At 35.4% G+C, this 27,897-nt stretch overlaps 3 protein-coding genes across 5 annotated transcripts; 1 reads left to right on the top strand and 2 right to left on the bottom strand.

Annotated features, from left to right (window-relative positions):
• Positions 1-3,426: 3,426 nt before the first annotated feature.
• LOC105170901 (uncharacterized) lies at positions 3,427-6,198 on the bottom strand. Its single transcript, XM_011091825.3, has 3 exons — positions 5,332-6,198; positions 3,799-4,335; positions 3,427-3,665 (listed from the first exon to the last, which is right to left on the bottom strand). Exons 1-3 carry the CDS (start codon positions 6,136-6,138, stop codon positions 3,570-3,572), a joined length of 1,440 nt encoding a protein of 479 aa, XP_011090127.1. The 5' UTR covers positions 6,139-6,198; the 3' UTR covers positions 3,427-3,569.
• A 2,907-nt stretch (positions 6,199-9,105) lies between these two features.
• Positions 9,106-13,747, top strand: TRO (histone H3K4 methyltransferase TRAUCO). Of its 2 annotated transcripts, none has more exons than XM_011091826.3 (3): positions 9,106-10,218; positions 12,310-12,549; positions 13,437-13,747. In XM_011091826.3, exons 1-3 carry the CDS (start codon positions 9,108-9,110, stop codon positions 13,529-13,531), a joined length of 1,446 nt encoding a protein of 481 aa, XP_011090128.2. In that variant the 5' UTR covers positions 9,106-9,107; the 3' UTR covers positions 13,532-13,747. The 2 variants fall into 2 exon arrangements, with proteins under 2 accessions (XP_011090128.2, XP_020552440.1); XM_020696781.2 differs by having other exon boundaries at positions 12,310-12,400.
• Positions 13,748-19,257: 5,510 nt separating this feature from the next.
• Positions 19,258-26,974, bottom strand: LOC105170903 (ABC transporter G family member 15). Of its 2 annotated transcripts, none has more exons than XM_011091827.3 (9): positions 26,433-26,970; positions 25,389-25,468; positions 24,432-24,893; positions 24,106-24,228; positions 23,528-23,659; positions 22,960-23,244; positions 22,606-22,875; positions 22,414-22,521; positions 19,258-19,923 (listed from the first exon to the last, which is right to left on the bottom strand). In XM_011091827.3, the coding sequence occupies exons 1-9, from the start codon at positions 26,707-26,709 to the stop codon at positions 19,567-19,569; spliced, it is 2,094 nt and encodes a 697-aa protein (XP_011090129.1). In that variant the 5' UTR covers positions 26,710-26,970; the 3' UTR covers positions 19,258-19,566. The 2 variants fall into 2 exon arrangements, with proteins under 2 accessions (XP_011090129.1, XP_011090130.1); XM_011091828.3 differs by lacking the exon at positions 19,258-19,923 and adding an exon at positions 21,508-22,068 and having other exon boundaries at positions 26,433-26,974.
• Positions 26,975-27,897: the final 923 nt, after the last annotated feature.

Raw genomic sequence — 27,897 nt, forward strand, 5'->3', positions numbered from 1 at the left:
AGTAAAAAATCATTGAATTTTCTTATATGAATAAGAAAAATCATAAAAAATTATATCAACCTTTGATTGACTTATTACTAACTTATTGCAGGTTAAATAAATTTTTTTACAATTAAATATCTATAATACGTTTTCACGTGTTAATGTACATGATGAGGTATATTTCTACCGTTATAAGGGTAGTTCAGTTTGGAAAAAATTATTTGACCTTCAACAAGTCAGTAATTAGTCAATCGCGGGTAAATATTAATTTTCATTAAATTCTTTTTAAAATCAACACATTTAGTGAATTTTGATTAATGGAGAGACTTTATTTGTTAGACAATAGGAAATTTCAAAAGTGCTAGATATAATTTCCTAAATTACAAAAAAATTACATGTAATTATATCAAATCTTACGCTCTGTCGAGTGTTTGATTGTAGCTAGTGGTCATACACAATTTGCCAAAAAAAAGAAAAAAAAAAGAAAGTGAAATTATATTCGTCCGTATGTCTTTTTATTGAAAATGTTTTACTATTATTTTTAAATTATTCTTCTTTATATACAAGTTTTTTAATTATTAGTTTTATAAACTGATAATATATATTTTTTTATAATATTTTGATATGATGCAATTAATAATTCTAAATCAATGAAAAAAGTATGACTATCAATTTCATTAAAAAAAAAACACATCTGATCATACCATTAACAATAAAATTATTATTTTTATTAAATAAAAGAATACATTAATTTGACACCACAATTATATAAAATAATTTTTTTTAACTAATTCAAATATATTCTCATTTTCACACAATCTCCTAAAATCAAAATTAATCAGGCAAGTAATATATGAAAGTGGCACTAGAGCCACAGGCTTATGTGCCAACAATTACTATTGTAAATTTGTTAGTTTCTGTGCGGGTTGTGTAGTTAGATTATAACTTTACGCTTAACTGTATCTTCGTCCTCTGATGTTGATTTGGCATTTTAGCCCCTTATTTTGTTAGGTTTTCATAATACTGCTGCATACTTCTAGTTTTTGTAAATTTAAGATACATTTGGTTAAAAAAATTAAAATAGATCGTCACGTCTCTATGGAGACCTTAAAGAAGAGGCAAATTTGCATCCCTACACGTCTCACTCTCGGGGAATGTAGTTGGTATTTTATTTTTGAGTTGTGTTATAATGTTGGTTTTTTCATCCTTACTAATATAAAAATATGGTTGGAATGTATTTATTTTTTAGGCCCGATAATCCAATAAAGTAGGAGGCAAGCCTGTGGGCCTACCTCTCTATTGATGGGCCAGCTGGGCTGATCTGTCTTACTTATGACCTTAGTTTATGAAAGGTTTAGGGGGCATCATCAATATATAAGCTAATAATATATATATATATATATATATATATATATATTGATGGGTATGGTCCAAAAGCAATTGGCCCAAGAAGAAATGTTAAGCCCCGCCAGCCAATGAGGGAGTCAGCCCGTCCCAAGGTGTTGGTTTAGTCCAAGAAAGAAACCTCCCTGCAGTAGAATCGGCCCTAGAGGGAAGCACACTGGGCTCAGCCAAGAAGGAGCTCACCGCACCAGAATCTATCCAGGAAATAAGCCTGCCTCATCAAACTTGGTCCAAGAAGGAGGCCCAGTACGAATATGACAGCGTCTGTGAAGGGGACAACCTATTGTCTTCTCCTGGAATTTCTGCTATCTAGTTTTGCACGTCTTGGAGGCTTTTTTTTAAGGCACTCCATCGAACTAACCACTGTTGGGGAACTTTTGGGAGAGTTGTTGGAGGAACCCTTATACCACGGTAGGTGGGCCTTTGTCACAGCGACTTCTTCTTCTGTGGGGCTTCCTTCAATTCCTCCTTTTAGGGTACCTGCTTCCAGCGCAGGGGCTGAGTGAGCAGGCACTAGTATCGCCATCTGTTCCCTGCACGACCGTTGCAACTACCTGTTGGATCACTCCCAGCAATGCTGGGGAAAGTTTGCCTGATGTAGTGTTAGAGGAGGTGCTTCGCCTTGGAGGATCAACCAACGGCTCTATCACTTTAGGAGACAACATCGGAGCTGGGAAGGCTGGGATGGACCCTCCTACTAGTACTAAGGAGGCCCCTGCAACAACCTGTAGAGGCTGATTGTTGTTGGGTGCCTCCACGCTCTTCTGCTTGTTAGCGGGATTGCCGGGGGTTTCCATGGGTCATGTCTTTAACTCAGGTTCCCAGAGACGATGTCAATGAAGAAATGGATCGTCAGTTGAGGGGTACCTCCCCTATTTATTGGGGAGGAGTCCCTATATGGTAAGAGTCCGAGGAGGTCCATCTGGCGAGGAAGGAGGGATAAGGTTACTTTGTATCCGTCCCTTCAACAGCAAGTCTTCAGGTGAGAAGGGACTCCTGCTTCATGAGGACTCCTACCTTGCAAGGCGTTCTCTTAGAGTGAGGAATCTGATTTCTGGAGGACACCTTCCTCCCTCAGGTTGGACGTGTGGAGGAGCAACAGACCTTTGAGTTGGGCCTTCTACTTGGATCGAGTTATGGGATTCCTCCTTGGACCTTCTTCTTAGGCTTGTGTTTGAGGAGGCAGGCTTTCTTTTTGGGCTAAACGCAATAATCTCTGGTTGCTTCTCTCTTGGGCTCGTGGGCCCGACTTGGGCCTAGTGACTCTTCTTGAGCCCATTGTATTTGGGTCATACCCATCATATCCAATTAATATATAATTTTGTTAAATATTTATTATTATTTAATTAAAATTAATTATGCACACACAACAACGGCATGTCGGCTTCTCCAACACGATTGCATTTTCAACTCCGTCCAATTTTAACGATTACACCAAAATCATAAATAATTTAAAAAGATTAGGATGTACTTTCTCCTTTCATTGTCTTATTTTGTTTTTGTTTAATTGAAAGATTCATGGTGTATGAAATATATATGATAGCGCTATATTATGATTATCAACAAAAAAGACATAAATGCTCTTCTTTCTAAAGGAAAATACCACATAATTCATAGGATTCACACTCCTTGATTTTCCAACCCGACCCAACCCACTCCACTAATCGTAAAACCAAAATCGTTGATTATCTAATTACACTTAGTTGAAGATGTCGTCACATAGACCAGGCAAGTGGGCGCATCTGGACCCCATAAATACATGCATTATGCGTCATTTATATTAAGACACATTTACTATAATTTAATTGAAAACATCTCAACAAGCCTAACAATTCTCTACAGTGACAATAGTTCTTTATGCACTTGATCATATCAATTCAATCATATATATTACAACTTGACTCATGATCATCTCCCCCACCAAAATTTACATCCTAATTTGTGACCATATATATAAAGATAGAATACAATTGTATAATTATAAGTACTTAATTATTCCATGATCCAAGTTCTCATGAAGCAAACAAATTTAATTGATTATCATAAGTGCTTACATAAAAATGTAATGATGCTCAATTTCTAACTATAGTACTTGTAAAATTCAGTGTTTTAACATAAAGAATAAGGGAAATTAATCTCAACAACGATGGATGCATACATGGTCCGCAAGTTTGGAATAATAATTAAGCCATGATCTCCTTGTCCATGCACTCTCTGAACTTAACGTCGGCCTTGTTCCCCACTACTCCTACGATGTCACAGCATTCACTTCTATGAATCTGCAACAAAAATAACACATATGCTCTTAATTTCTACCAATAATTATTAACCAAATAGAATTTTCTATCATAACGTCTATTCCATTTTCTACTCTATGTATAAACTTTTTTCCAAATAACAACGTTAACATACCTCCAATCGCTTTTTGGCCGGTGAAGTTACTCGAATTTTGTGAATGTAATCGGCGGAATGATTCCCGGCAAAGAAACAAGTCGGCATACCACGCGGCCACGCCCGGCGGTAAACTGTCAGTATGTCATCGGCCTTACGCTTTACTGTGTCAAGGAAGAATACATGCGGGGCTTCACAGGGGTCGGTGGAGGGGAGGCGTGTGTTGAACATGTAAAACGGGGGCCCAGGCGCCGGCAACCATGCCTGGAAGGTCTCAATAGGGTACTGCAGAAAGCTCCGAGGCATAATCCTTTCGTATATGTGAGCAGAATAGCCCCAAGAAATGGAGAAAGACCAGTTGCGCCGCCTGTCGTGGCAGACGGTTTGCTGGAGCATCCGGGACTGGTCGGCGTTCGCCGCCATCATTAGGTGTCGCGTGGACTGGGAACGGTCCATGGTGGGGAATATGGGCTCTACCATGTCGAAATGGTGAAGGGACAAGAGTGGGACTTTAGGGTGGGATGATAGAAGACCTGATATGTCGCCGCGCAGATCAATCTGCAAATATATTTTATTAATATTATCATATTATAATAACAATTAATTGTACCATATATAATCAGATCACTCAAAAATGCAAACATTACATACAATAGAAAAAAATAATACAATTTTGATCTTACTATTTATATATAAGGCTATGCCACTTTTAATCTATTCCAATTTCGAATTTTCAATTAAAGACTACAATTAAAAGAAAAAATTAGCTCATTTAATATAAATATCTCCAAAAAAATGTTAAATTCACCAAAAATTAACATGTACTTGGGCACGTGACTCTTTTTATTTGGGAATTTTTAATTTTTTCAACTACTTTCTAATGTGACATTTTTGCTTTAATTAATTGCTTATATATGAATTAAAATTGTTATCTCCTATAATTATAAAATTAAAATTATATTTTCCCTTGTGTTCCTCAACCCACGTCAACAAATTTGGTCGGAAAATTAAAAAGGTCCAAACTAACTAGGTCACGTATAAGATATGAGATAATTTTCATCCATTAAGTTTTTCGTTATGAGATTTGGATTATATGTGCTCATATTTTAATCACAATCCTTAATTACAATTCTCAAACTTAATAAAACTGAACATGTCACCACCACGAGTGAACTAAAATTGCATTTTTCTCAAATACAATAATATCAATACTTCACTTAACAACACACATCATGTATATAAAATCAAGCAGTTCATGAATATACAAAATTCTATTATAATTAACATATATATATGCACAATTTTTTTTATATATATTATATAAAATAAAAGATATAATAGAATAATTTGAAATAGAATATAATGATGTAACATTCTTAATTAATTATAAGAATTAAATAAATGAAAAATTCTTGTCCGCATTAAATTTGGCGTGAATCAAACTAATTTTTTTAAATCATATATTAATTATACAATAAGTATATTACATTTGACATATAATTAATTTAGATATGATGAAACGAAGTATGGGCTAAAATTTTCCTAAATAAATACCTGGTGAAACCCCTCAAGAGGAGTAAGGTTCACTCCCATATCAGCAATACAAGACATGGTGGTCTGATCAGCAGCAACCACATGGCTGTATCTCATCAAACAATTATCCATATCTCTCACCAGATCCTTCGCCAAAGGGTAACTCAGAATGAATCCTGCCCCTCCAAACCCTTGGCTGAACGAGAACAAGAAATTCGACAACACAAACTCCGACCGCGCCCCAATGTAGTAATACTTGGTGTGATCGTACCGCTGGAGAATCTCAACCAGATTATCCAGAAAGAAGATCGAATCGTCGTCGCCCATAACCAACCACCGCAGATTCGCATGGTCCACCTGCCGGAAAACCTCCGCGATCCCATTCGCGATCCGCTGCGGCGTCACGTCGCTTTTGTTCAGAAACGTCCTCAGATCGCGGGATATCCTGTAGGGAGGAGACTCCCGGGACCAGGGGAGGAGATTCTCCGACGGCGGTTGGTCCAGGAACAGAAGCCCGTGGGTAGCGTTCGGGCGCCACCAGGATTCTATGTACGCTCGGCGGTGGTGCCAGGCGTCCTCGGAGCCGACGATGCCGAATGCCAGGTGGCTGAGGACAGTGGGCGGGTAGGCGGGGTTCGATGTGGATTGGCGGGTGGTGTTGGACGTAGGAGACAACGACGACGACGGTGATGAGATTTCGAGAAAGGTCGGGGTGAGGAAGTGCGAAGGAGGGCAATTCGGGTAACGATTGGAGAGGGAAATGAAGGCCAAGTAGAGCACTACGCTAGAAATCAAGAGGGTTTTGCATAGGCGAGTAGGGATGTCCATTATTGTCTGGTCTGAAGATGATGTGAATATTAATTCATTGTTAGCTATTTTTTTGGAAGAAAATCGATCGAGCTTGACGGAGTTCGATCATGTCATTTCTAATCTGTAATCAAACATGAAACTTTTAGATCTCTATTTTAGCTTCATTTGTGTCTCATATCGTGTTTACTTCAACATATGCATGCCAGGTGTCTATATAAATTTTTTTTTTATATATATTATAACTATTTCGACTTCTGACTCGTATATACATATAGATAGTATACATGGCGAATACAATTTGTATTTTTTGTTATCATGATTCTTTTTTTAGATTTATATATATGTATCAAACTCACGTGTTACGTCCCTTAGAGTTAATAAACTAACAGGATGTTAGGGGATTGAATTTTTTTATTTCAAATTATTTTTGCATCTTTTACTTTATTAATATGACATTATATATTTTATTTAATAAATATATATATATATAGTGTATATGTTAAACACGGTAAAAAATGATATAAAATTTGAAACAGAAAATTCAAAATATATATTTCTTGGTCAGGATGTACGTATACTGTTGATCTGTATGAGCCAATCCCATTATATGTGTTGTAGTGCATTACATTGCATGCATTCGTATTTGTATTGCGTACATAGGTGATGCATGCATCTTCCATATATTTGTATGCTTTAATTTTATTAATGGAGACATAATTCAGATAATAAAATATCTTTTTTATTTTTTTAAATAATTAGTTGAATTAACGTCACTTTTTTTTGGTTGAATGGGAGAGTCTTGAGTTCAAACTCACGTGTCTCTTACCCTTACCTTATTGTACTCAAATGTCTCTGTATTGTAATAACATATTATTAAACAAATCAAGATTAAAAGTCTTTGGTTCAATCTTAATTTAAGAAAAGAAATTAATTAATCACTTAATAAGGCTTACTCTTGCAACGTGAGGATCATTTATTAAATTTATTTAAATATTGACTGTTTTTTCTTTTATTGATTAGTTAAAACATTTAAATAAGAGATCATCCAATATATATATATATATGTATATATGTGTGTGCGCGCGTAAATTGAGTCAAATGTAAAACATGTATTAATTTTATTTATAATTCTTGAATATTTACCGAGACACGAGCAAAATCACAACTTATCCTATGTATTCACCATGTTAGCCTATTATAAGGGGAAATTGTAATTTTAGTAATGATTGGTGGCAATTATAGTTCTGTATGAATTTATTTTGATAATTTTAAAATTTTTATACATTGAGGATGAAAATAGTCGAATGTTGCTAAAATGATAGAAAACTTCAAGCTGGCATTAAGTTTTGGACGGAATCCCCTCTTTGGTCCTTAAATTGAAAACAGGTCCACTTATAGAACCAAAAATATAATTTACCCTTCGTTATATCACCCTTCTCAAAGGAGACAATGTCGTCATGCTTGTAGCGAGGAAAATTCTAGCCTGGACCTGGTTCAACCAAACCTGAATCAATCATACAGCAAGTGCAATACACTTGCGTGATTAGTGTACAGTTTATAGAAAGTGACCAATCGCATAGCAAATATATCATGTTTGCTCTGTGATTGGTTTGATTCGGTCAAACCTGGTCCAAGCTAGAATTCTTTTTTTTTTCTTTTGTAGCGATTGTCCTTTTGATTATTACAATACCGTAATAACTTAAACACAGACGCCTATATATCTCTACAGATTAATATATATATATATATATATATCGGTTCTTATTTAGTCAGCAATAGCAAATTGAAAATACTTCTATATATAAACAAATATGTCGCCCTGTTATTACAACGCTGTACTGCACTTTTCTTGTTGATCAAGACCTTCAACTTTCATGAATGCTTATTGGTTACTCTCATACTATACCAAATTTAGTAGCCAAATTGTGCAACTAACTCTTAGCCCATGTTTACTTGGATTGGTTGGGCCAAATATCCCGTTCCGTTCGACTCAATTAGTTGTTTACTCTTCTTTCAGGGTTCATTTGGTCCAAGTAAGAGGTAAAGGAAAATAAAAAGGGAAAGAATGATAATTTTCTTTCAAATTGTTTAGTATGATTAGAAGAAAAGTAAATTTCAAATTATTATTTTTTGTTTGGTATGAGGAAAGCAGATTGAAAAAAAAATATATTTTTATAATTTTACTGAATAACCCTTCTATTCGTTTTGTATTAAAAAATAAATAAATTAATATTATACTGAAATAATTTTAGTATATAAAAAATTTAAGAACCTTATTGATAAAAATATTTATCATATAAGAATAAGAACATTTTTTATTAATAAAAATATTCATCAAAATGAGCATTGTTAATTTATTTTAAATTATTTAATTTAAAAAATGAAAATTAATAACAATGTTTCAACTAATGAATTCGGGTTCAAACATCACTGTATTTGTTGATACCAAAAACAACTTTGGAGAAAAATTATATATGAATATATAAGGGTAATAGAGTAAATAAAAATAAAAATTGTACTTTTTTATCTTTTTGACTTTATACTTCCATTTTTCTGTCCAATTCTAAATATTATACTTCAAAGGGGTTTCATATATATCGAGTATTACTTTTACCTCCATCTATTTCCATAACCAAACACCAAATTATCTTCTACAAATTCATTTTTACTTCCACTTTTTTATACTCTCATTTTTCACCCCTAGCAAACACACTCTTAGCTACCCTAGGGTTAGATGAGTTATTTGGGACAAAAACCTGATTCGTATCTGGCCTATAGATTCTGGATTGTTTATCAACGAAAACTCCAATATGCCCCTTCTTTTATACTTATTTTCATCTTTACCGTGCCATTGCAATTAATGGGAAAATAATTTAAAAGTAGTAAACTGTTGATGGGCTTTATTGGGCCACTCCGGCCCAAGTTCGAACTGCTTAGATGGGCTTTTGTGGGCCGAACGAAGTCTTCTACCTATTCATGCCTTATATATGGTGTCCTGGTTTCTTCATGAATGCCTTTACTCTCCTTCAATGGATGACGCCAGTGCAGTCTCTACTCCGCCACCAACCACCAGCACCGTGGAAGGTGGTGGCGTTGGTACAGCCCCCGTCTTAACCACTGTCAATGGGCCCGAATTGCCTAAACCGGAGGCTAATCACGTCAATGGGATCAAGGAAGAGGCCGAGGCCGCTGCTTCTGAAGAGCTTTCCTCCGAAGATACCTCCGTCTATGGTACCCCACAAGCTCCGGACGCCGACCAAATTTCCCCAAATCTTCCCCCGGAAACAGATGGGGACGAAGAAGAAGAAGGGGAAGAAGAGCGCCCTCCGAAGAAGCAAAAGCAGCTCTCCGACTTGCCGAAAACGGAACCTGACGAACCTGGAATGACCGAATTGCCCTCCCCTGCCAACGCAATTGCTGATTTATCCCAGAATGGAAAGGCCCCCGCGACGAAATCAAGCAAGAAATCGAAGAAGAAGAACAAAGATGTGTGGACTACCACGTCCAGGAAGGGAAAGAAAAAGACAAAGCACGCCTCCAACAACAATCATAATTCCAAGAATGCCACCAACGGCGATACTGACGATAAAGTGTTTGTTTCCCCAGTTCCCAGATTTCCGGACAAAAACGACGACAGCCCGGACCTAAAAATCTGCCTCTCAAAGGCTTACAAGGCGGAAAAGGTCGAATTGAGCGATGATAGACTGACTGCAGGCAGCTCAAAGGGTTATAGAATGGTGAGAGCAACTCGAGGAGTCACCGAGGGTGCTTGGTATTTCGAGATTAAAGTGGTGCATTTGGGTGAAACGGGACATACAAGGCTGGGCTGGTCAACTGATAAAGGTGACTTGCAAGCGCCCGTAGGATATGATGCGAATAGTTTCGGGTATAGGGATATTGATGGGAGTAAGGTGCACAAAGCATTGAGGGAAAAGTATGGGGAGGAAGGGTACAAAGAAGGTGATGTTATTGGGTTTTACATTAATTTGCCGGATGGAGGGTCTTATGCCCCTGATCCTCCGCGCTTGGTTTGGTATAAAGGGCAGCGGTATGTTTGTGCTCCAGATGCCAGGGAGGATCCCGCGAAAGTTGTGCCTGGTGAGTGCTCTTTTGTTTTTTCTCGATTTTGGCTGTTATAATGCCTATTAATGTTCCACCCTTATTTTTTCGTGTCTTGATGAGTTTGATTACAGGTGTACTGTTCATATACGAAATTCAGATTCTTCTATGATTGATGTAAACTTGATTTCTTGTTGGAAGGTTTGCTTTATGCCTGGTTATACTTGATTATGCAGGTCCTTTTCAATAGGTTTCAATATAAGAACTTTAGCTTATGGGAATAAATCAAATTACTCAACTGTATATGAATTTTTATTGCTGAAAGAAAGATTAGTTCCACTATTCCTGATGTTTATGTATGGGGCTTTCTTAAATCTGCTTTTAATAATGGGTTAGAGTCATTGCTGCTGTAGTCTGATTTCAATGTTGAGCGAATGTATATTTGCAGTGTTCTTGTGCTCTCTTTCACCACATTATTCTAGGTGTAAAGCTGGCATGTGGTGAATGCTATCTCTTTTTAATATTAGGTGTAAAAATATCTGGATTTCATTTTCTGGCAAGTACATCAACTTATTTAGTCTTTGTTCCTGTTATATTGCTTAACAATTCCTCATTTAGTTGGTTATTTTTTGGAATTAGTTTATCCACATCCAAAGTCTTACTTTCAAGTTAATGCATCTTTTTCTTTAATTTTTTTAGTTTTATTAAATCAGTGATTAAGTGTATGCAATCACTTTGGAGAAAATGTTGTTTGGACCTGAAAAAACCTTCAAACAGGTTGCAAAGGTTTTGTGCTTGATATATGATCTTGATAATGCTATCTGATTAACAACCAAGATTGACCATATTTTTTGGTGTCGACTCTACCAGCTGTGGGTACATGTACACTCGTTAAGTTTAGCAATATTGGCATGCTTTGAAGTTGATGAATCGTACAATTCACCTCAAGCATTATCATAGTTTTGAACATGAGTACTTCTCTTGTAGTAGTTAAGGATGGGTGACCAATATGTTGAGTGAGATAAAGAGGAGCTAATGTGTCATACCAATTTATAACTCCCTTTAAGTCAGATACTTTCAATGGTTGGACTGTGCTCCCTTCATTTGTTCAAGCCAAGGAAAGATTTTTTGTTTGTTTTGTTCGTTTTTGGGTGGGGGAGTGGTTGGGGTCTGGGTATGTTTGCTTTTTAAACAAATAACAGGAAAGAAACACTTACTCAGATATATTGTTTATACTTGTCAATTGTCATAATTTTTCACAAGTGAAGTCCTCACTTTTGAATTTTTTTTAAAATCAACTATCAGAATACCTGTTGCAATGACATTATTGATACTGGAATGCTCACCTAGACAGCAACTAAAAAACCTTCAGTGAATTCGTCTATCCAAAATCCAGCTAGATAAGTTTCTGATGAATGCAAATTAGTAATTCAAGTTGCCACATACTGATTATTAACTGGTTGACATGACTCAGGTTTGTGTATATATGCCTGCACAAAAGTTACCATTTATCCATTTTCCTTTAACCATATTTCCCAGAAATCTTCACAGGAGACAAAGTTCTATGTTGCTAATACAGTATTGGTATATTATGGAAAGAATTAGAAAGGTATGGCCCATTTATACTCATGTAGTAGTTAAAAATACAGAACGTGTGTGGTTGTGTGGGAATGAATGTTCATACTACTGAACTTGCTGGGTTAAACTGATGGCCATCATGCCGATCTCGTAGGACAAGATTAAACTAAGGTTTGATTCCAATCTCGTAGAATATGATTCATTTGAGCATGTCTTGGATGACAGCCCAGCTTGGAAGTTAATAGGGGATTAGTGAGTTTGCTTGTAGAAGGAGAACCCAATAAGCAGAAACCAACTACTTTAATTGTTTTTCTATTCAAGAACATGGAGTAAAGCCACTAAGGACAGCTTTGGGTTTTTTGTTGAACAGAGTAGAATAAGCATCTATTGCTCCCTTATTTGGTTTCCTTCCTCTGGAATTTTGAGATGAAGTTATTTTTGCATTTACTTATAGTTTCATATTATCCATAGAAACTCTGTCTCTTTGAACTTATGTACATGTGATTCTACTGCTGAGAGACCTATTCATTGCATTGTACTTGTGGTTTGCAGGAAGTGAGATATCATTCTTCAGAAACGGAATATGCCAGGGGGTTGCGTTCAAAGATCTTTATGGCGGTCGCTACTACCCTGCCGCTTCTATGTACACTCTTCCGAACCAACCGAATTGTGTTGTTAAGTTCAATTTTGGTCCTGATTTTGAGGCATTTCCTGATGATTTTGGTGGGCGCCCTGTCCCAAGACCTATGATTGAAGTTCCATATCAAAGTTATGATGGCAGAGTTGAGAACGGTGTGTCCAGTGAGAAGAAACAATAGCTATTAAATTTGTCACCGTACTTATGAATTACATAGGAACAAACAAGGATGTTAAGTTAGATTTGCCCTGTATTTTGGTTGCTGTTGTTGACACGACTGACATATGAACTGTCATCTTACTTGTACTTCACGTAACTTTCTTTCCTGTTTCCCCTTGAGAGTGGATGAAAGAAGGAAGTAGCTGTAGTTGAGCAAAGTGAAAACGCAGGTGTTATATAACCCCCAAGAATTGGAGAAGGCTGCTTTGTTGAGTTAGATTTGGTTCTCTAGTAGACCATTGATTGATTAATGGGACATAGATTCAAAAAGATGTTGAGTTGGTCAAATTATTTAGTTCTTCTTGTAAACCTACAGAGCTGCTGCTGTAATGCTCAGGCGTTAACATTCCTTTCAATCTTTTCCTCATTTATCAATCATTCTATTTGTTTCGATTGTTTTCTTATGTATCTCCTCACATTTTTCTTAATGCTTGCCATTTGGTTGGAGACTGCCAGAAATCTGTTATTGTTTTCTACGTTCATTTTCTTCTCTTTTAGTTTCTTTCATTGTAATTGTCACCTGGACTCTGACATAGGAGAATGGGTTTTCTTTTGGTTTGTTTTGCCCTAGTAGTGGATGAATGTGAGCATATCATAAACAACATGGGAAGTTGGTATCAGTGCCATTCTCTAGGTTGGGGCATTAGAAACAGAGAGGGAATGTAAAAGCTTGATGACTGTGTATGTGACTGAGTACTAATAACACTATTGTATGCCTTCTTTTGCTCCCACTGTAAATATTTGAAGTTTGCCTCTTTTATTGGCTTAGGGATAAAAGGGGAGGGGATGCTTCTGTTGATAGAAACTTTCTTTGTGGTGACAGGTAGTCAATGGAATATCACCAGGATGTGCCCTATGTTCAAAGTGGTAAAAGAGTACGATGGTAAAATTGTGAAAGCTGCTGAAATGGTTGGTTAAGCTTGAGAAAAGCACTCAGGTTGGTATGTTTCACTTATGAAAAACTACATGTCTATATGGCCTACTCTATATGTGTCATTATGTTAATGATTCTCAATGATGGAGCAATTGCTGAATCATGTTTTGGTTTCAAGAACAATATGCTCTTCTTAGAAACTGTTGTATAGTTCAAACCTCCTATCAATGTTTATAATAGCATTATGGTATGTGTCCTAACTTCTAGGAGTAATGCGTTGCTTGTTGCATTCTCTATTCGGTATATGTGCATTTTGCTTTAAATTCCATCGGGAGTAGTTACAAAATTCTCTAAAGTTTGTCATATTGTAATTACATCCCTTGCAATTTTTTTCGTTTCACAGTTAGAACTCCTATGATTTAATATCTTATAAAATACTAAATATCTTAAACATTTAATGGCACTTTAACCATAAGCATGCTAGTTAAAATCCTAATTCAAGCCCTTAATACTATATCTAGATCTAAATATAAATTTTATTTTTTTTCTCATTAATTCTGAATAGCACATAGCAGCGTTGAGTGTGGTTCTTCCATATAAATAGTTGATCGAATGTTCAGTGAGCACAACAACAGCTTTGCAGTGTTGCTAGTTTTAAAATTTAAAATGATGTTAAAAAAATAAAATGTATTCTAAGTAGAAATAATTTTAATTCAAGTAATTTAGAATGCAATTATTGAGGGAAGTTGGTAAAGATGAGATAAATCTCATAGCTATATGTGTAAATATAATATGAAAGGATAGTTTTGATGATGTTGGTTTAACTAGTAGTTGAGATTTTATATAAGATGACAACAATTTAAGGCAACGTTGATGTAACTTTTAGAAAGTTTTGGCAGTGAAACCTGTATTTGGACAAAACCGCAAGGAGGTTTATGTAATTATTAACACTTTGAGTTATAGTAAAGTTGGACTCCATTCATTTTATATGCCCATGTTAGCAAATTCTGTCAAGGAAGTAACAATAGAGAGATCTAATTGTTAGACAATGACAAATGTTAGGTACTGAATGTAATTTTTAAAATTTGAGTAGGTGTTCTGGTAATTAGACTAAACCTTAAGATATGTTATTGTAATTATCATCCCTTTTCTAATTACCTTATTCTCTATTTTAAAATGTCACTTTACTTTTTACCATAATTAAAATTGCAACAAACAATAATTCATTTTATACATGAAAAAACAAATGCAAAATATATGAAAAATATATATGTAGCTCTAATTTACGGGTTAGTTATGCACGGACCCCTTGAGGTCTGGTCATATTACAACTCCCCCCTTGGTTTTGGAAAATTACATGCAAATTCCTTGTTAGTATCTGTGGGTCAAAATATGTAGTTGGGATTAGACAATGAAATAAAAAGAAAGAAAAAGAAATCAGATAAAGAAAAATAAGTTAATTCTTTAATTTGACATGAAATGGTCGGTCAATTATTGAGTAAAATTTATTTTGTTACTCGAGTTTTGTCATTAATGCTGCTTTAATACCTAATTAACAACAAATGACTCAATTGGTACCTGAGTTTTAACATTGCTATCACTTTGATATCCAATTGATATTTTTTATTTATTTTTTCTATTATCTTTTTGGGAAATGAACATTTTTACCCTTAGATATTAAATAAAAAAATAATAAATACACCAAAATTTGCATAAATATCAGTCAATGTAATTTGTCTTATCTTTAGCCATTTTACTTTCTTTTTTGTATTTGGTTTACAAAATTGTTATATATTTATTATTTGGGTAAATTACATTTTGTTATCCAAATTATGCTCATTTTTTATACTTTGGCATCTAAACTTTTTTGTGTGTCAACTTACCATCTCAACTATACGAAATTTGCACTTTGCCATATATGAGGGTTTTTTTGTTGATTCTTTTGTTGAAAAACATCAAATGTTATGTATATGTGAAAAATATGATATCACATAATCCTTATATATCACATATGCACTGCATGTGATTGTTTTTGACAAAAAAATTGGTTGAAAAACAGTTATAAATGTCAAAGTGCAAAATTTCGTAAAGTTGGGATGGCAAGTTGACACAAAAAAAAGTTTAGATGCCAAAGTAAAAAACGATGATAGTTCGGATGGCAAAGTGTAATTAACTCTTATTATTTTGGTATTTTTACTATTATTTCTCAATATTTATAAAAAGCTCATTATTAGATAACTTATATTAATAGTCGAGCATGTCCATTCATGAAATGGATTTAAAGCAGTAAGTTTGTTATAATATAATAAAGATATAGAATATAATTAATATTCATCAAACGAAGTATTTGTTTGCATTTAATCGAGACGTTAAAATTTGATTGAAAAAACTTTAATTTGATTCAAGAGTTTAAATTTTTAGATTTATAAATTTTCAAACTTGTCTACCGATTAAGTCATTTGCAATTACTTGTGTACTAAAGTGACATTAAGGGAAAAACTCATGTACCAAAATAAGTTTGACTCGTTAATTATATGAATTACTATTTCAACTTTTTTCAAATTATCATTTAAAAATTACATTTTTTCAATTTATTTAATTGATTAGCTTTATATTAATATGGTCATTTTTTTGTTAACTAGTTAAAACTAAAAACTATTTATCTTTAAACAAACTTATTTATTTGATTAATTATATATTAATTTATAGTCGAGTTATAGTTTTATTTATCAATTAGTTAAAGAGTAAAATTGCAATTTTCACTCCTTTTATTTTATTTTCTTGGCCAAAACCAAAGACCAAAAGTTGGAGGGGTATTTTAGGGATATCAATGTTTTTTTGGGCTGATATTATCATTTTCCAGGTTGGAAAATTTAATCTGAAATCCATTACTAGGAGGTTTGCATGTAATTTTCCATAATCGAGGGTGCCAGGTTATAATATGACCAAACTTCAGAGGGCCTATAGGTAATTATCCCTATAAGTTAAATAGTTTATCTTTCATCCTCCTAAAAACCCACACCTAAATGCCAACTTCACCTAATCTTACCACCCTCCAAGATTGGTGTCATCTATGGCATTCAGCTATGAAGTTCCTCCGCACCCACCAACCTATACAATTTCATGCTTGCATGGAAATCTAAGCCATGTAAGGACGAAGGTCAATCACATTGTCAAGCGAGAGATGAGAAAGAAAAAAATGTTCAGATCTGTCTACAGCTAGGATCATCTAGGACCCAAATTTGAGTTTGGACATTTGATTTTACATGTTAAAAGTGGTTTTATATGTTACGGATCTTTCATGACTGATTTTGATAAACTATAAAGGTTCTAATTATACGATGGACAAATTTCGATGAATGTAACTTTAATTTGATTTCATAAAGAAATTTTAAAATAGTTTGACGACATTTGTGTTCGATGAGGTAGATACAATATCAAAAAGTTGAGTGGATCTATATATAATTAGTTGATTTTTTTTTTGTTGGGGGGGGGGGGGGGAGGGGGGTTTCTATAAATATCAATTTGATACAAATAGTGATTCTTGTATTAAAATTGTTTTTATTTGTGAAATTTACTCTTGGAATCTATGATCATTCCATGCAAGACCGGGAATTGGTTAAATCCTACTTACCAGTTGTACCTAGATTTGTATGTTGAAGCCTATTAAAAATTGTATTTATTTCAGAGATAGTGTTTCTTGTTTGGTTCTAAGGCACTGCTACATCTAATTATGGAGGCAGGCAGTGTTTTGTTTTGTCCAAATCCTAAGCATCATGAACATGTATATAACTCTTTGCCTGCCCACTGGCATTTGGACCACCTTGGAGTTGATTGAACTACAAATAGATATTTTGCCCCTTGCCCCTGTTTTTGGGTGGAATTGTGGGTAGAATTCAGACAATCTGCGTTTTTTCGTTTGTTTTGGTACAAAAAATGAGACATTCTCGGGGGAACAGAACCCAATCAAAGCATTGTTCTATAGAGATGCACATTTTGCGTGAATTTTCACCATGAAATAACTGATTGATGCTGGACGTAATCGACGCCGACCAAACTGGGAGCGAAGAGACAAACGTTGGGATAATGATTATTCACTCCAAGGATCTCTTGGTCATTTGAGGTGACTTATACTTTCATTCTTGAGAAATCACATTCTCATGTGGAGACGTGAAGTCTGAAGCGTCGCCAAGAATTCTTCGTACTTGTGTCTTTATAGGCTGGACGGACCTAATCTTTGAACATTCAGCCTGTTATTTTGGATTTGCTGAAATGTCTTGTGACTAAGTGGTCCTAAAACTCGTTAAGAATACACTGTGATTTTCTTTTTAGGTGACAGCCTAATGATTTGGGCCTCGAAAAGGAAAAAGAGAAACCATGTAATATTAATGGTTTGGGCCTTAAAAAGGAAAAAGAGAAACCATGCAGAATTTTGTTAATTATTTTAGTTTTTTTTTTATAATTGATCAAAATCTTTGCATAAATATATATATAAAAAAAAAAGAATCAAATACAAATAAAATGGAAAAGGGATCAACTTTCTTAGATGCATTCGACGGGGTAATGAATTTGGCATTATGTTTCAATGTTGCAGCGTCTGGTTATTATTCAATTGAAAACTGTAGAACCAACAACCTCATCTAAATCAATCTAATATAAGCTATTTATGGGCGTAAATTCAGATTGCGGGCCGGTCGAGAAATGCTATCAGATCTTTCGAATTCTTTTTCGGATCAAATTAGCTTGTGCAAGGCATCAAGAGTTTTATGACTAACAAAACAAAAACAATAAACTACAAATTATTATATAAATATCAAACGTATGTGGGGTTAAATACAAAATCCTGCTTTATGAAAAGTTTTGTGTTGGGAATTTATCCCACCAAATAAATAAATTCTAATCAAATTATTTCAGAAAAACTAGTGTTACAAAAATCTTTAATACAGGCTAATATTACAACAACAAATATTACAAGAATAATATTAAATCTAATATACAAAAATGACAGAGTAGTAAATTAAGAACAAAATAAAAAAGGTTCAAGGAGCCAGATCCGATTGGGAAGCCCATAGCTACCAAGGCAAACAATTCAACCACACCGGTTGCTCAAACTCACTAAGGGACTCGTCCACAAAGGACCAAACCAACCACAATTCAAACATATACATGTTTATTACTGGATCACTTAAACCTTAAATCACAACTAAATGACCACTCTCAACCACTTAGATTTTCCATTTAGAAAAATAGTTCACAAAGAATCCCTATTCTAACCAGAGTAATCGAAGGAAGGGAAGAAGATTTCTTTTTCTGTTTCTGGTTGGGTTATATGAAACCCAAAAGCCATGGAGGCTTTATAGAGGTGTTCCATTAAAGATGGATAGATAGATAGAGAGAGAGATAGAGGTGCTGCGGAGAAGTGATTTCTGGAGCGTTGAAATCAATGGGGGAGAAACCAGAGAAAGAGGGAGACGAGGGAGGAGAGAGCGGTTGAATAGAAGTGAAAATAAGGTTAGAGCGAATTAGGGTCAAGTAGAAACCCGGGTCGGGAAATGGACTGGGTCAGTGGGCCGTGTTAGGCCATCCAGGTCTAGGGGGTGGGCCTGTGGGTTGCGCCTACTATTTTAGGTCCTGACCAAAAATACCAACATTTTAGAATGTCAACCTTACCAAATTCCTCGTGAATTATGATCTAAAATTTTCAACAACTAACGATATACATATCAGTTTGAACACAAGATAAGGGAGCCCTTAGGCCCTACAAATCACATTAAAATTAAAATGAACTTTTTGAATAAATCACAAAAGAAGAATTTAATATTCACAAGCTTTATATAGATGAAGCTACTGTAATCAAAAGATTACATTTATGGCTAAATCAGCCTAATTAGCTGCACTAATAACTGAATAGCTTGAGCACACAGTGCCAGCATTAGTAGCCTATCTGTATAAGCCAGAAATAGCACAAGAATCTGAATATAGTCATTTTATTGAGTTGAATAGCTTTACACATTAGAGACAGCAATGCAGATGAAACAAGCAGTATTTGACAGTGTAAGAGCATTTATAATGGCTGCAACTAGGGGATAGGAGAATTTAGCCCTTCTTGAGAGGATAAAGAATAGAGGACATTGTGCCTCTTGGAAGAGTAGGACGGCTTCCTCTTAAATGACGGTCGCTTCTTGAAGCGTTGAAGTGCTCTCTTAGCGTAAATCGACTGGAAATATTGAGCGGTTCTCTCCTTTAGCTTGAGGATTATGAGGAAAAGAAGTCTGTAGGAGAATATAAGCGCGTAGACAGCAAACAAATCCCACCACTTTGAACGTTTCAGAGATATTCCAAACATGTTCCTTATGACATCCTCTCCTTTTATTTTGGGATCGCCTGGTACTAGAGGATCGAATACAACTCCAATCATGTCGTTCTTGTACGATCCCTGCATAATCAGCATTATTCAGTCCACTACTGCACCTTGAGAAAAATCTTGTGCAGACTGTCTCAATGTTCAAATATTGCAAAATCTATAGGTATACACATCGCCATCTTCTACTGCAGCATCACTGAAAAATCAGTTGCCTTTACTATCCCTCCTACAGGACTTCATGATCTAGGTGATATTTCCGTTTGTCATTGCCTGATCAGTACGTACACGGGAGAAACACAAAGATTGATGTAGTCTACACATTAAAGAGTTTGTTTTTTGGATATAAACCATCTTCAACTTCTACCAAGAGTGGTTAAAAGTACCCCATAGCAAACATACCAAAGGGAGAAGGGAAACAAGAATATATGTATGTAAGCAGAAAGATTATCAGTAGCAATGTGTTCTCAATGCTGGAGCTTGAAATGCATGCATAAACAAGCATTGAGCTTATGTGTATAGCAAGTCAACCAAAAACATAGTTGTATTTATTAAACAAGATCACTCAAATTTTCAGTATTTTGTTTCAAGAAAAGATTTTGGTTACCAACAGATTGCGATAGTACAACGTCATCACTAAGGTTTAGTCTAATTACCGTTAGACACCCAAATCTTTAAGTTTGTCGCTGTCTAATAAATAGGCATAGCTATTAGTCCAAATTGATGGGATTCGCTAATATCAATGCAAAAACTTAATTTTTTACCCATAGTTCCATAATTTTTGGGATTGACAATTGCATAAACCTCTCTTGAGGTTTGGTCTAAATACAGGCACACCTGCTGTATTTTTTAAATTATATCTGTGTTTACCAATATTTGTTGTCACTTCACATATGAACCTAAGTGTTGATTATATTGATGTAAAGATATATAAGTTTGATATTTTATTTTTTTTGTTACTTGCAATGTTCATTTCTAATAATATGACTATATATTGTTTTGAATCTACAATTTTTTTATTACCCTTGTTTAATTATGATGAATTATTATCAACCAAAGATATTACATTGCACGAAAAAAAATCACGCAACTTTTATAGGAGATCAATGGTCAGAAAGTGAAAGTGTTTTGACTTATACGGTTAGAGAGGGTAGACAGAATTCTTCTCCTTTGGAAAAAAAACACGTCAATTATATGAAGGATAAAAGTAAAAGGCCAATAAAATAGTGAGGGTATTTTTGTCCCTTTGATTGTAAAATTAAAGAGTTCAAAAAATCTTATAGAAAAAATTGATTGAACGTACTCTTTTTTTTTCTAAAAATGCTTGTAAGCTCCTTAAATCTTACTTTTAAGATCTTAGAAGTTTTTAGTAAAAAATTGTCAAACAGTTTTATAAGCTCTTAAACATCTTATAAAACATTTTAAAAGCTTATAAGATCAGCCAAACACGTCTTAGTGTTAGGTGAGGTGTATAGAGTTTCTCAATATTGGACGAGGTTGTTGTAATTATCCCTTTTATCTTTTCTTCGCAATTAATTACGAATCAAGAATGAATATAATTTTTTTAACATCATTTGTGTCTATGTTCATCATTTACTTATGTAATTCATCATCTACTTAATAGAAAAATTATTAAGAAACTAATTCAACATAGAAGTGTTGTTGAGAAACAATCAATACAAAGTTCATTCTGCTCAATAATTGATTACTGTTTGTCAAAGCAGAAATATTTCTGGCGTTGCCATCACTGTGGTGCAAGTGACAATTCCACCAGGTGATGTTCAGTACCAGATTCGGGATTCGGCTATGGTATGTCATGGAAAAGCTCTGCTAAATTTAGTATACGGTGTATTTCTCTATTGCTGCTCCTAGAGGATTGGAGGCCTAAACACCCTCCTGTGATGAAAGTGACTGGACATTGTGGTGCCTCTTGGAAGGACGGGATGGTAAGCTTCGTAATGAAGGCTGCCTATTTAGAGTTCTCATGGCATAAATTGAACGTGTGAAAGACACAGCTCTGATCTCCTTTAACTTGAGAATGATGAAGAAGATAGTTCTGTAAACTACGATAAGGACATATACTGCGAGTAAATCCAACCACTTGGAATGATCCAATGATATTCCAAACATGTTTTTTAAGACATATTCGCCAGTTAGTTTTGGGTTACCAGCGAACAAAGGATCAAAGGTGTATCCAAGCATTGCATTCTTGTATCCTCCCTGCATTCCGTTGTGTTAGCAACCATTTGATTTCTGAATATCATGTTCTTCACTAGTTCCAAACGTAGATCAACTCCATTTTAGTTCACACTGTTTTCGACTATTAGGTAGTGTTTTATAGTTTGAATCTTCCGTGAGAAAATCATCGAAAAATGATGTGATGTGCATTGTAAGTTTCTCTAGTGTAGAAGAGTTCCTGGAGAATTTTATGGTTTAAGTTCAGAAATCAAAGAATTGGTTCTGTTGTGATTATCATTCTATGCAAATATTAGGTCAGAGCAAGAATTGTATGCTATCTGAAACAGGATTTAGAGGGACCAAAAGTTCTTGAAATTGTAGAAGTACCTGTAGTGCCCATGCACCGTATCCAATGAAAGAAATCGGATAGCGCCAAACTGGCTTGGGAAGGTCTGGCAGCAACCGGAAAAAGCCAGCAGTCATCATCATGATCCCCTACAGACATCCAAAAATGATAAGGGAAAGAAAATTTTAGAAGAGATATGTGTATCTTTGAAGGTTTTGGACATGTTTACTCACAAGAACTCCAGCCCCAGTTATGATCCCCATCAAGAAGTTAGGAACCAGGGAAGCCACAATCATCATGACGCTCTCTACCATAGCGATGCATCCAAATATGTTAAGACAAAAGAATATATAGCGAGAAAATCCAGCTCGGAACACCATGTAAAATGTAATTGTGCCAGTAATTGCCGTGATTGCAACCAAGAACGGAAAGGAAGACATGAAGTTTGCCAAGATAAACACAGACACGCCGTAATAGCCATTAAGCCTTTCTCGAGAAAACACCTGTTAGTCAAGAAAATTAAGGAAAACCCATGATTACTCTAGTGATTATACTTTTCTTTATAACTGTGTTCAAATGCCTTTTACCTTCATTTCCTCGATGAAGGATGGAAAGCCTCCAATGGACATGAAAGTCATAAAGCCTGTGACAAAGCCCCCGCAAGCTCCTCTAGCCAAGATTGCTGTGTAACTGGTACCGACATCATAGAATAGAGTTCCAACGCATATAGCTACAATTGTATATATGACTATTCGGGACCAGTAATATCCAACGTCCCTTGACATATTCAAGAATGATCTTTGTGTCAATGTTGAAAGCTGCTTCCACCACCTTGCTGGACTTCCTTTAATCGTTTCGATCTCGAGTCCTTGCTGCAATATATGAGCTTATTAATCTAATGCATCACTCAGCTTTAGTCCCAAATTATTACAATGTTCTATACTTAGTATAAAAATAGAGGAAAGTAACTCAAAATTGCATGCAAGAATTTATTGCTTGTGTCATCTGTTTCATACCAGAACACATCACTGATGAAGAAGGTACCAACATAGCATATAAGCGTTAAGTTAAAGAGTTTAAAGCCTATAACATTAAGATACAAAGAGTATGAAAACGATAACAAGATCCACCAGTCCCCAATTTTTTATCACTCACAATGGTGACGATTTCTTGAGTCCTCTGTATTGCCTTTCTTGCATACTGTGACTGCTTGTATTTTTCGACAAGCACTGATTTGATCTCTGTTGTTGCCATATTCATCAAAGGATCTGATGTTGTTTGTGTTTCCTGTCATTAAAAAGGCAGAACAAGAGCTTTATTAGTCTATATTCCCAACTGGAAAACTAAAAATTTCAGACAACTTACAATCAATATGCTAACGTCTGCGCCAGAATGAAATATAATTCAAAGTTTAAGGTTCTGATATTTCATAAAATTATGGGAAACCTGTTTCACTTTTTGGCCTAATAGTAAATGTAATCTTACGTTGTCGGCTATCCAAGTGTCATATATATTGATTCCAAAATCTATCTAAAGTCAGCCAATAATGCAATTACAAATAGCTTTCTGTTTACATATTTCATGAAGGTATATTATATCTCCACAATGTAACAATATGTCCCCATTATTTTGAGCTACAAATATTAGTACTGCATGAAATTTTCCAGCAGCCAACTCAAGGGTAAGAGGAATGACAGTAACTGGAAGCAGTAAATGAGTTGTTAGATTCATACCCGTAGTCTTTGTGAACCTCTCAATGTGGCTGTCACAGCATCAAAGTCCGAGTTAATACAGCGCAGGAAATGATCTGAAGGGTTTCTCCTACTTGGACAGGGAAATCCAGCCTCGGCAAAAAACTGAAAACCAAAATACTGAAGCTTAGATTGAGAATCAGATTGGATGAACACATTGATGGTAAAAGTAAAAATTGCAGATTTCTAATTGGAGTTGGTCACATGCGTTTCAGGAACTGGAAGAGCAAGAATAAGATTTTCTCTTGTTATGAGTTTATGTTAAGCGCAAGCAGAAGTTCACAGTAGAATTTCTTAGTAAGCTATACCTTTGTTGCCATCTTTGCTTCTCCAAAGTAAACAGTTTCGCCCCCAGATAGTAAAAAGAGGTCATCAAACAGAGTAAAGACTTCGCTACTGGGTTGATGGATGGAGGAGATCACAGTTCTTCCATCTCGAGCAAGATTCTTAATAGATTGGATCACGAAAAAGGATGCTGCACTGTCGAGTCCAGTAGTAGGTTCATCAAGAAATAGTATACGAGGTCGTACTAGAATTTCAAGGGCAATACTCAATCTTTTCTTTTCTCCACCACTTATGCCCCTTAGCTGCCAATTCCCTATCTGCCTATCAGCACAGTCATGAAGCCCCACTTCCATGATCGTTCCTTCTATAACGCCTTTAATCTCTTCTTTGGTCATGGAGGTGGGGAGCCTCAAATGAGCAGAGTAAGTTAAAGTTTCTCTGACTGTAAGAGTTCCCAACAAGACATCTTCTTGCGTGACATAAGCCTGTTTCAGTCAAGACGCACAATTACATTGGACTTTTTCAGATAGAAAAGAAATTTTAAGGACAAGTACGACCCAAAGCCTTACAATGCTTCACCACTGTAATTTTAGTAGTTGCATTAACGTAACGTTAGACATCTGAATCATCATAGCTTTCACTTTGAACTGGCATATGTTCTTTGTAAGGCCCCATTTAATAAGACATGCGAATTCTTTAATGGATACAAAGGAAAAAATTTTATAATATAGCAGTTGCTGGTTGTTCAAAACCCAAATAATATATGGATCACTAGAAACATTGTTCTGATTCAGAAATCACCAAAGTTCTTTATCATGGAGGTCTAAGTTATTGTCAGGCAAAGTTACACTTAGAGCTATTACTGGCACTGTATTTGCTTGTCTAAGTACAATGTTGTCAGAATCAGAACATTTGGTAGAAAAGCTAAGAATATCAGAGGACACAATTTGATTCCAGAATATGTTGATTGAAGTACTTACAACAACACCATAGTCCATCCTCCTCTTCTTCCCATTGAGAAGAATATTTCCTGTCATGACAACATTTCTTGATAATCTACCTGTGGCCAAAGTATAAGTATTAGAGAACAATGAAAAGACAACAATAAAAGAGATTTCTATGTGAAGGGAGCATTTTGCCATTGTTCATGCCGATGTATTGTTATATTCTATTACAACCTAAGTAAAACGAACATTCATTGACTGTATAATGGTCTGTCATGCAATTATAAAGAGACATCCCAAAGTCATCCTGGTCGAGTGACATTTTCAACGTTACTCTTACAAGGTGGTGAAATAAGCCATTGCCAAAACGAGTCTTTACTCTCAGAACTAATAGACTAATATCCCCAATTGAACTTCATATCACAAATTTTTGCTCATCTATGTGATGGAATTAACACGAAATTCACCATACATGAATGGTAGTGATTGTCTGAAATTCAAATACAAAGACCACCTAAAAATTTTCCACAAAAGAAGAAAGGGAAGGCATCCGCAGATTGTTGAAGGAGGAAATGCTAGCAAAGGAAAGGGAAGGAAAAGGAAAGACGAAAAATCTATGGATAAGCAGTAGAGCTGGCATTGGATTCTTCATTTACTCAACTGTCCTGTTCAACTACTTCCCACAACCAATTAATTGACGCATCTTCTTATCTTGGTGCATGCTCTAAACTGATCCGAAGCCTCAGTTTTTGATAGGTCCCGGAACTTTGGCGAGGACAGTTATACTTTCAAAAGGGTAGGTCGAATTAAGTTTCCATTTTGCTGTGTCTACAAGACCATTTCTTTCCAGAAGAAAAGCCCCGGAAAACCAGACATTCTTGGACAATGCTTTATCTTGCCGTTTATCGTTCCTGATAAGGTCACTTAAACCTATTCATTCAGACCACGGACTAGGCGTGACATAAGTGCTTCGATCTCGTCAAGTCAGGACTAATCACAGTACAACAGTAATTCGGAACTGGCGGTGCTGTAAACATATAAAGATTTCATATTTGAGAGAGAAATGAAGAAAGGAACGACCTGCTAAAGAATCAAGAAGGGTGGATTTTCCAGAGCCAGAAGGTCCCATAATAGCCATGATCCGACCTGGTTCAGCATACCCATTCAGCCCATTAAGCAACTTCCTGATCGGCCCCTGCCCAAAATTCGGCAGCACCACCGTCAAATCCTGCCAAACCAAGTATGCTTCCCCACCTTTCCTCGGCAGCCCCCTCTCCACCTCACCACCACTACTACAACTAGCAACCGCCACACCACCACCACCACCCCCAGATCCACTCGCCACCTCAATTTCCATGGTAGTAAAAGCCAGAAACAGTGGCTAGTAGTGAACTAAACACAAAGATGCACACCCCCTCACTAAGTGAACAACTAACAAGTCTCTCTCTCTCTCTCTCTCTCTCTCTCTCTCTCTCTCTCTCTCTCTCTCTCTCTCTCTCTCTCTCTCTCTCTCTCTCTCTCTCTCTCCTCATATAGCTCTCAACCCCATTGTCACATACATCTTGGGGGAGTTGGGGGTTGAGTTAAAAGGTCGGTAACATGAAGTTCTTGCATTGATATCATAGGGGTTGCATGGCTGGCTAGTTTTCTTGTAATAAACAGCAAGATTGGTGGGAGATTGGGACTACAGAATTTAATGCATTGGGGTCCAGAATAATGGTTTGCAGTTGCAATGTATTCAAAGAGTTCTTGTGGGCAAACATTCAAATCTTTGCGTCACATTCCACACTATACCTACAAATGCAGCCACCAAAAACCTACAGCTGCACATATATTATTATGACCCAAAAACTGAGGACGAAATGTTTGTTACATGTCATGAGCTTAACAGCTAACTACGTTTGCTACTTTAGTAGTTGAGCGTTGAGAGTTCATTATCATTATTAGTGATTAAACCACTCTGCGTAATTTAAATTTTTATTGTATTTATTTACTAAATATAAAAGTATTATAAAATAAATAACTGCTCCAAACTAATAAAATGAAATAAATTTGATGTATGTATAATTTGCTGAGTAATATGTGTATATATATTATTTTCCTTCTTCTTTCTTTTTATTTTTTATATTTTATTTTATTATTTTGTATCACGCGAACGAATTTATCTAATTTTTATTAATCTTTATATGCTTTCGAACTAACTAAATATTTCTCCAATTGCATTTATTATATAATAGACCTGTCGAGTAATTTTTATTGGTTTCGTATTTAGTGGACGTGATATAATTATTATGTGGGTACAATTTAATAAAGACTTGCAGTTGCACCTAATCTACAAAATAATTAAGGGATAATTACACACCCCTCTCCTGAAATTTGGTGTAATTATAAGCAAATTTTCTATAGTTTGAAATATTACATCTAGCACTCCTGAATTTGCTTACGTCTAGCACATTAGTCCTTTCATTAGTCAAAATTCATCGAATTTGCTGATCTTAACAAAAAGATCGCAAAAGAATCTATATACCCCCAATTGACTTATTAC

The sequence above is a fragment of the Sesamum indicum genome, linkage group LG9, assembly GCF_026168435.1.
Source record: "Sesamum indicum cultivar Baizhima isolate 11 linkage group LG9, ASM2616843v1, whole genome shotgun sequence".
Classification (NCBI taxonomy): domain Eukaryota; kingdom Viridiplantae; phylum Streptophyta; class Magnoliopsida; order Lamiales; family Pedaliaceae; genus Sesamum; species Sesamum indicum.

Coding starts and splice junctions, on each gene's coding strand:
- LOC105170901 (XM_011091825.3), bottom strand. CDS start 6,138: ATGGACATCCCTACTCGCCTATGCAAAACCCTCTTGATTTCTAGCGTA. Junction 4,336..5,331: donor CTCTTGAGGGGTTTCACCAG/GTATTTATTTAG, acceptor ATATATTTGCAG/ATTGATCTGCGCGGCGACAT. Junction 3,666..3,798: donor CGGCCAAAAAGCGATTGGAG/GTATGTTAACGT, acceptor TTTTTGTTGCAG/ATTCATAGAAGTGAATGCTG.
- TRO (XM_011091826.3), top strand. CDS start 9,108: ATGGTGTCCTGGTTTCTTCATGAATGCCTTTACTCTCCTTCAATGGAT. Junction 10,219..12,309: donor TCCCGCGAAAGTTGTGCCTG/GTGAGTGCTCTT, acceptor TGTGGTTTGCAG/GAAGTGAGATATCATTCTTC. Junction 12,550..13,436: donor TGATGGCAGAGTTGAGAACG/GTGTGTCCAGTG, acceptor TTGTGGTGACAG/GTAGTCAATGGAATATCACC.
- LOC105170903 (XM_011091827.3), bottom strand. CDS start 26,709: ATGGAAATTGAGGTGGCGAGTGGATCTGGGGGTGGTGGTGGTGGTGTG. Junction 22,876..22,959: donor CCTTCATCGAGGAAATGAAG/GTAAAAGGCATT, acceptor CTTGACTAACAG/GTGTTTTCTCGAGAAAGGCT. Junction 19,924..22,413: donor ACGGTGCATGGGCACTACAG/GTACTTCTACAA, acceptor CTGATTATGCAG/GGATCGTACAAGAACGACAT.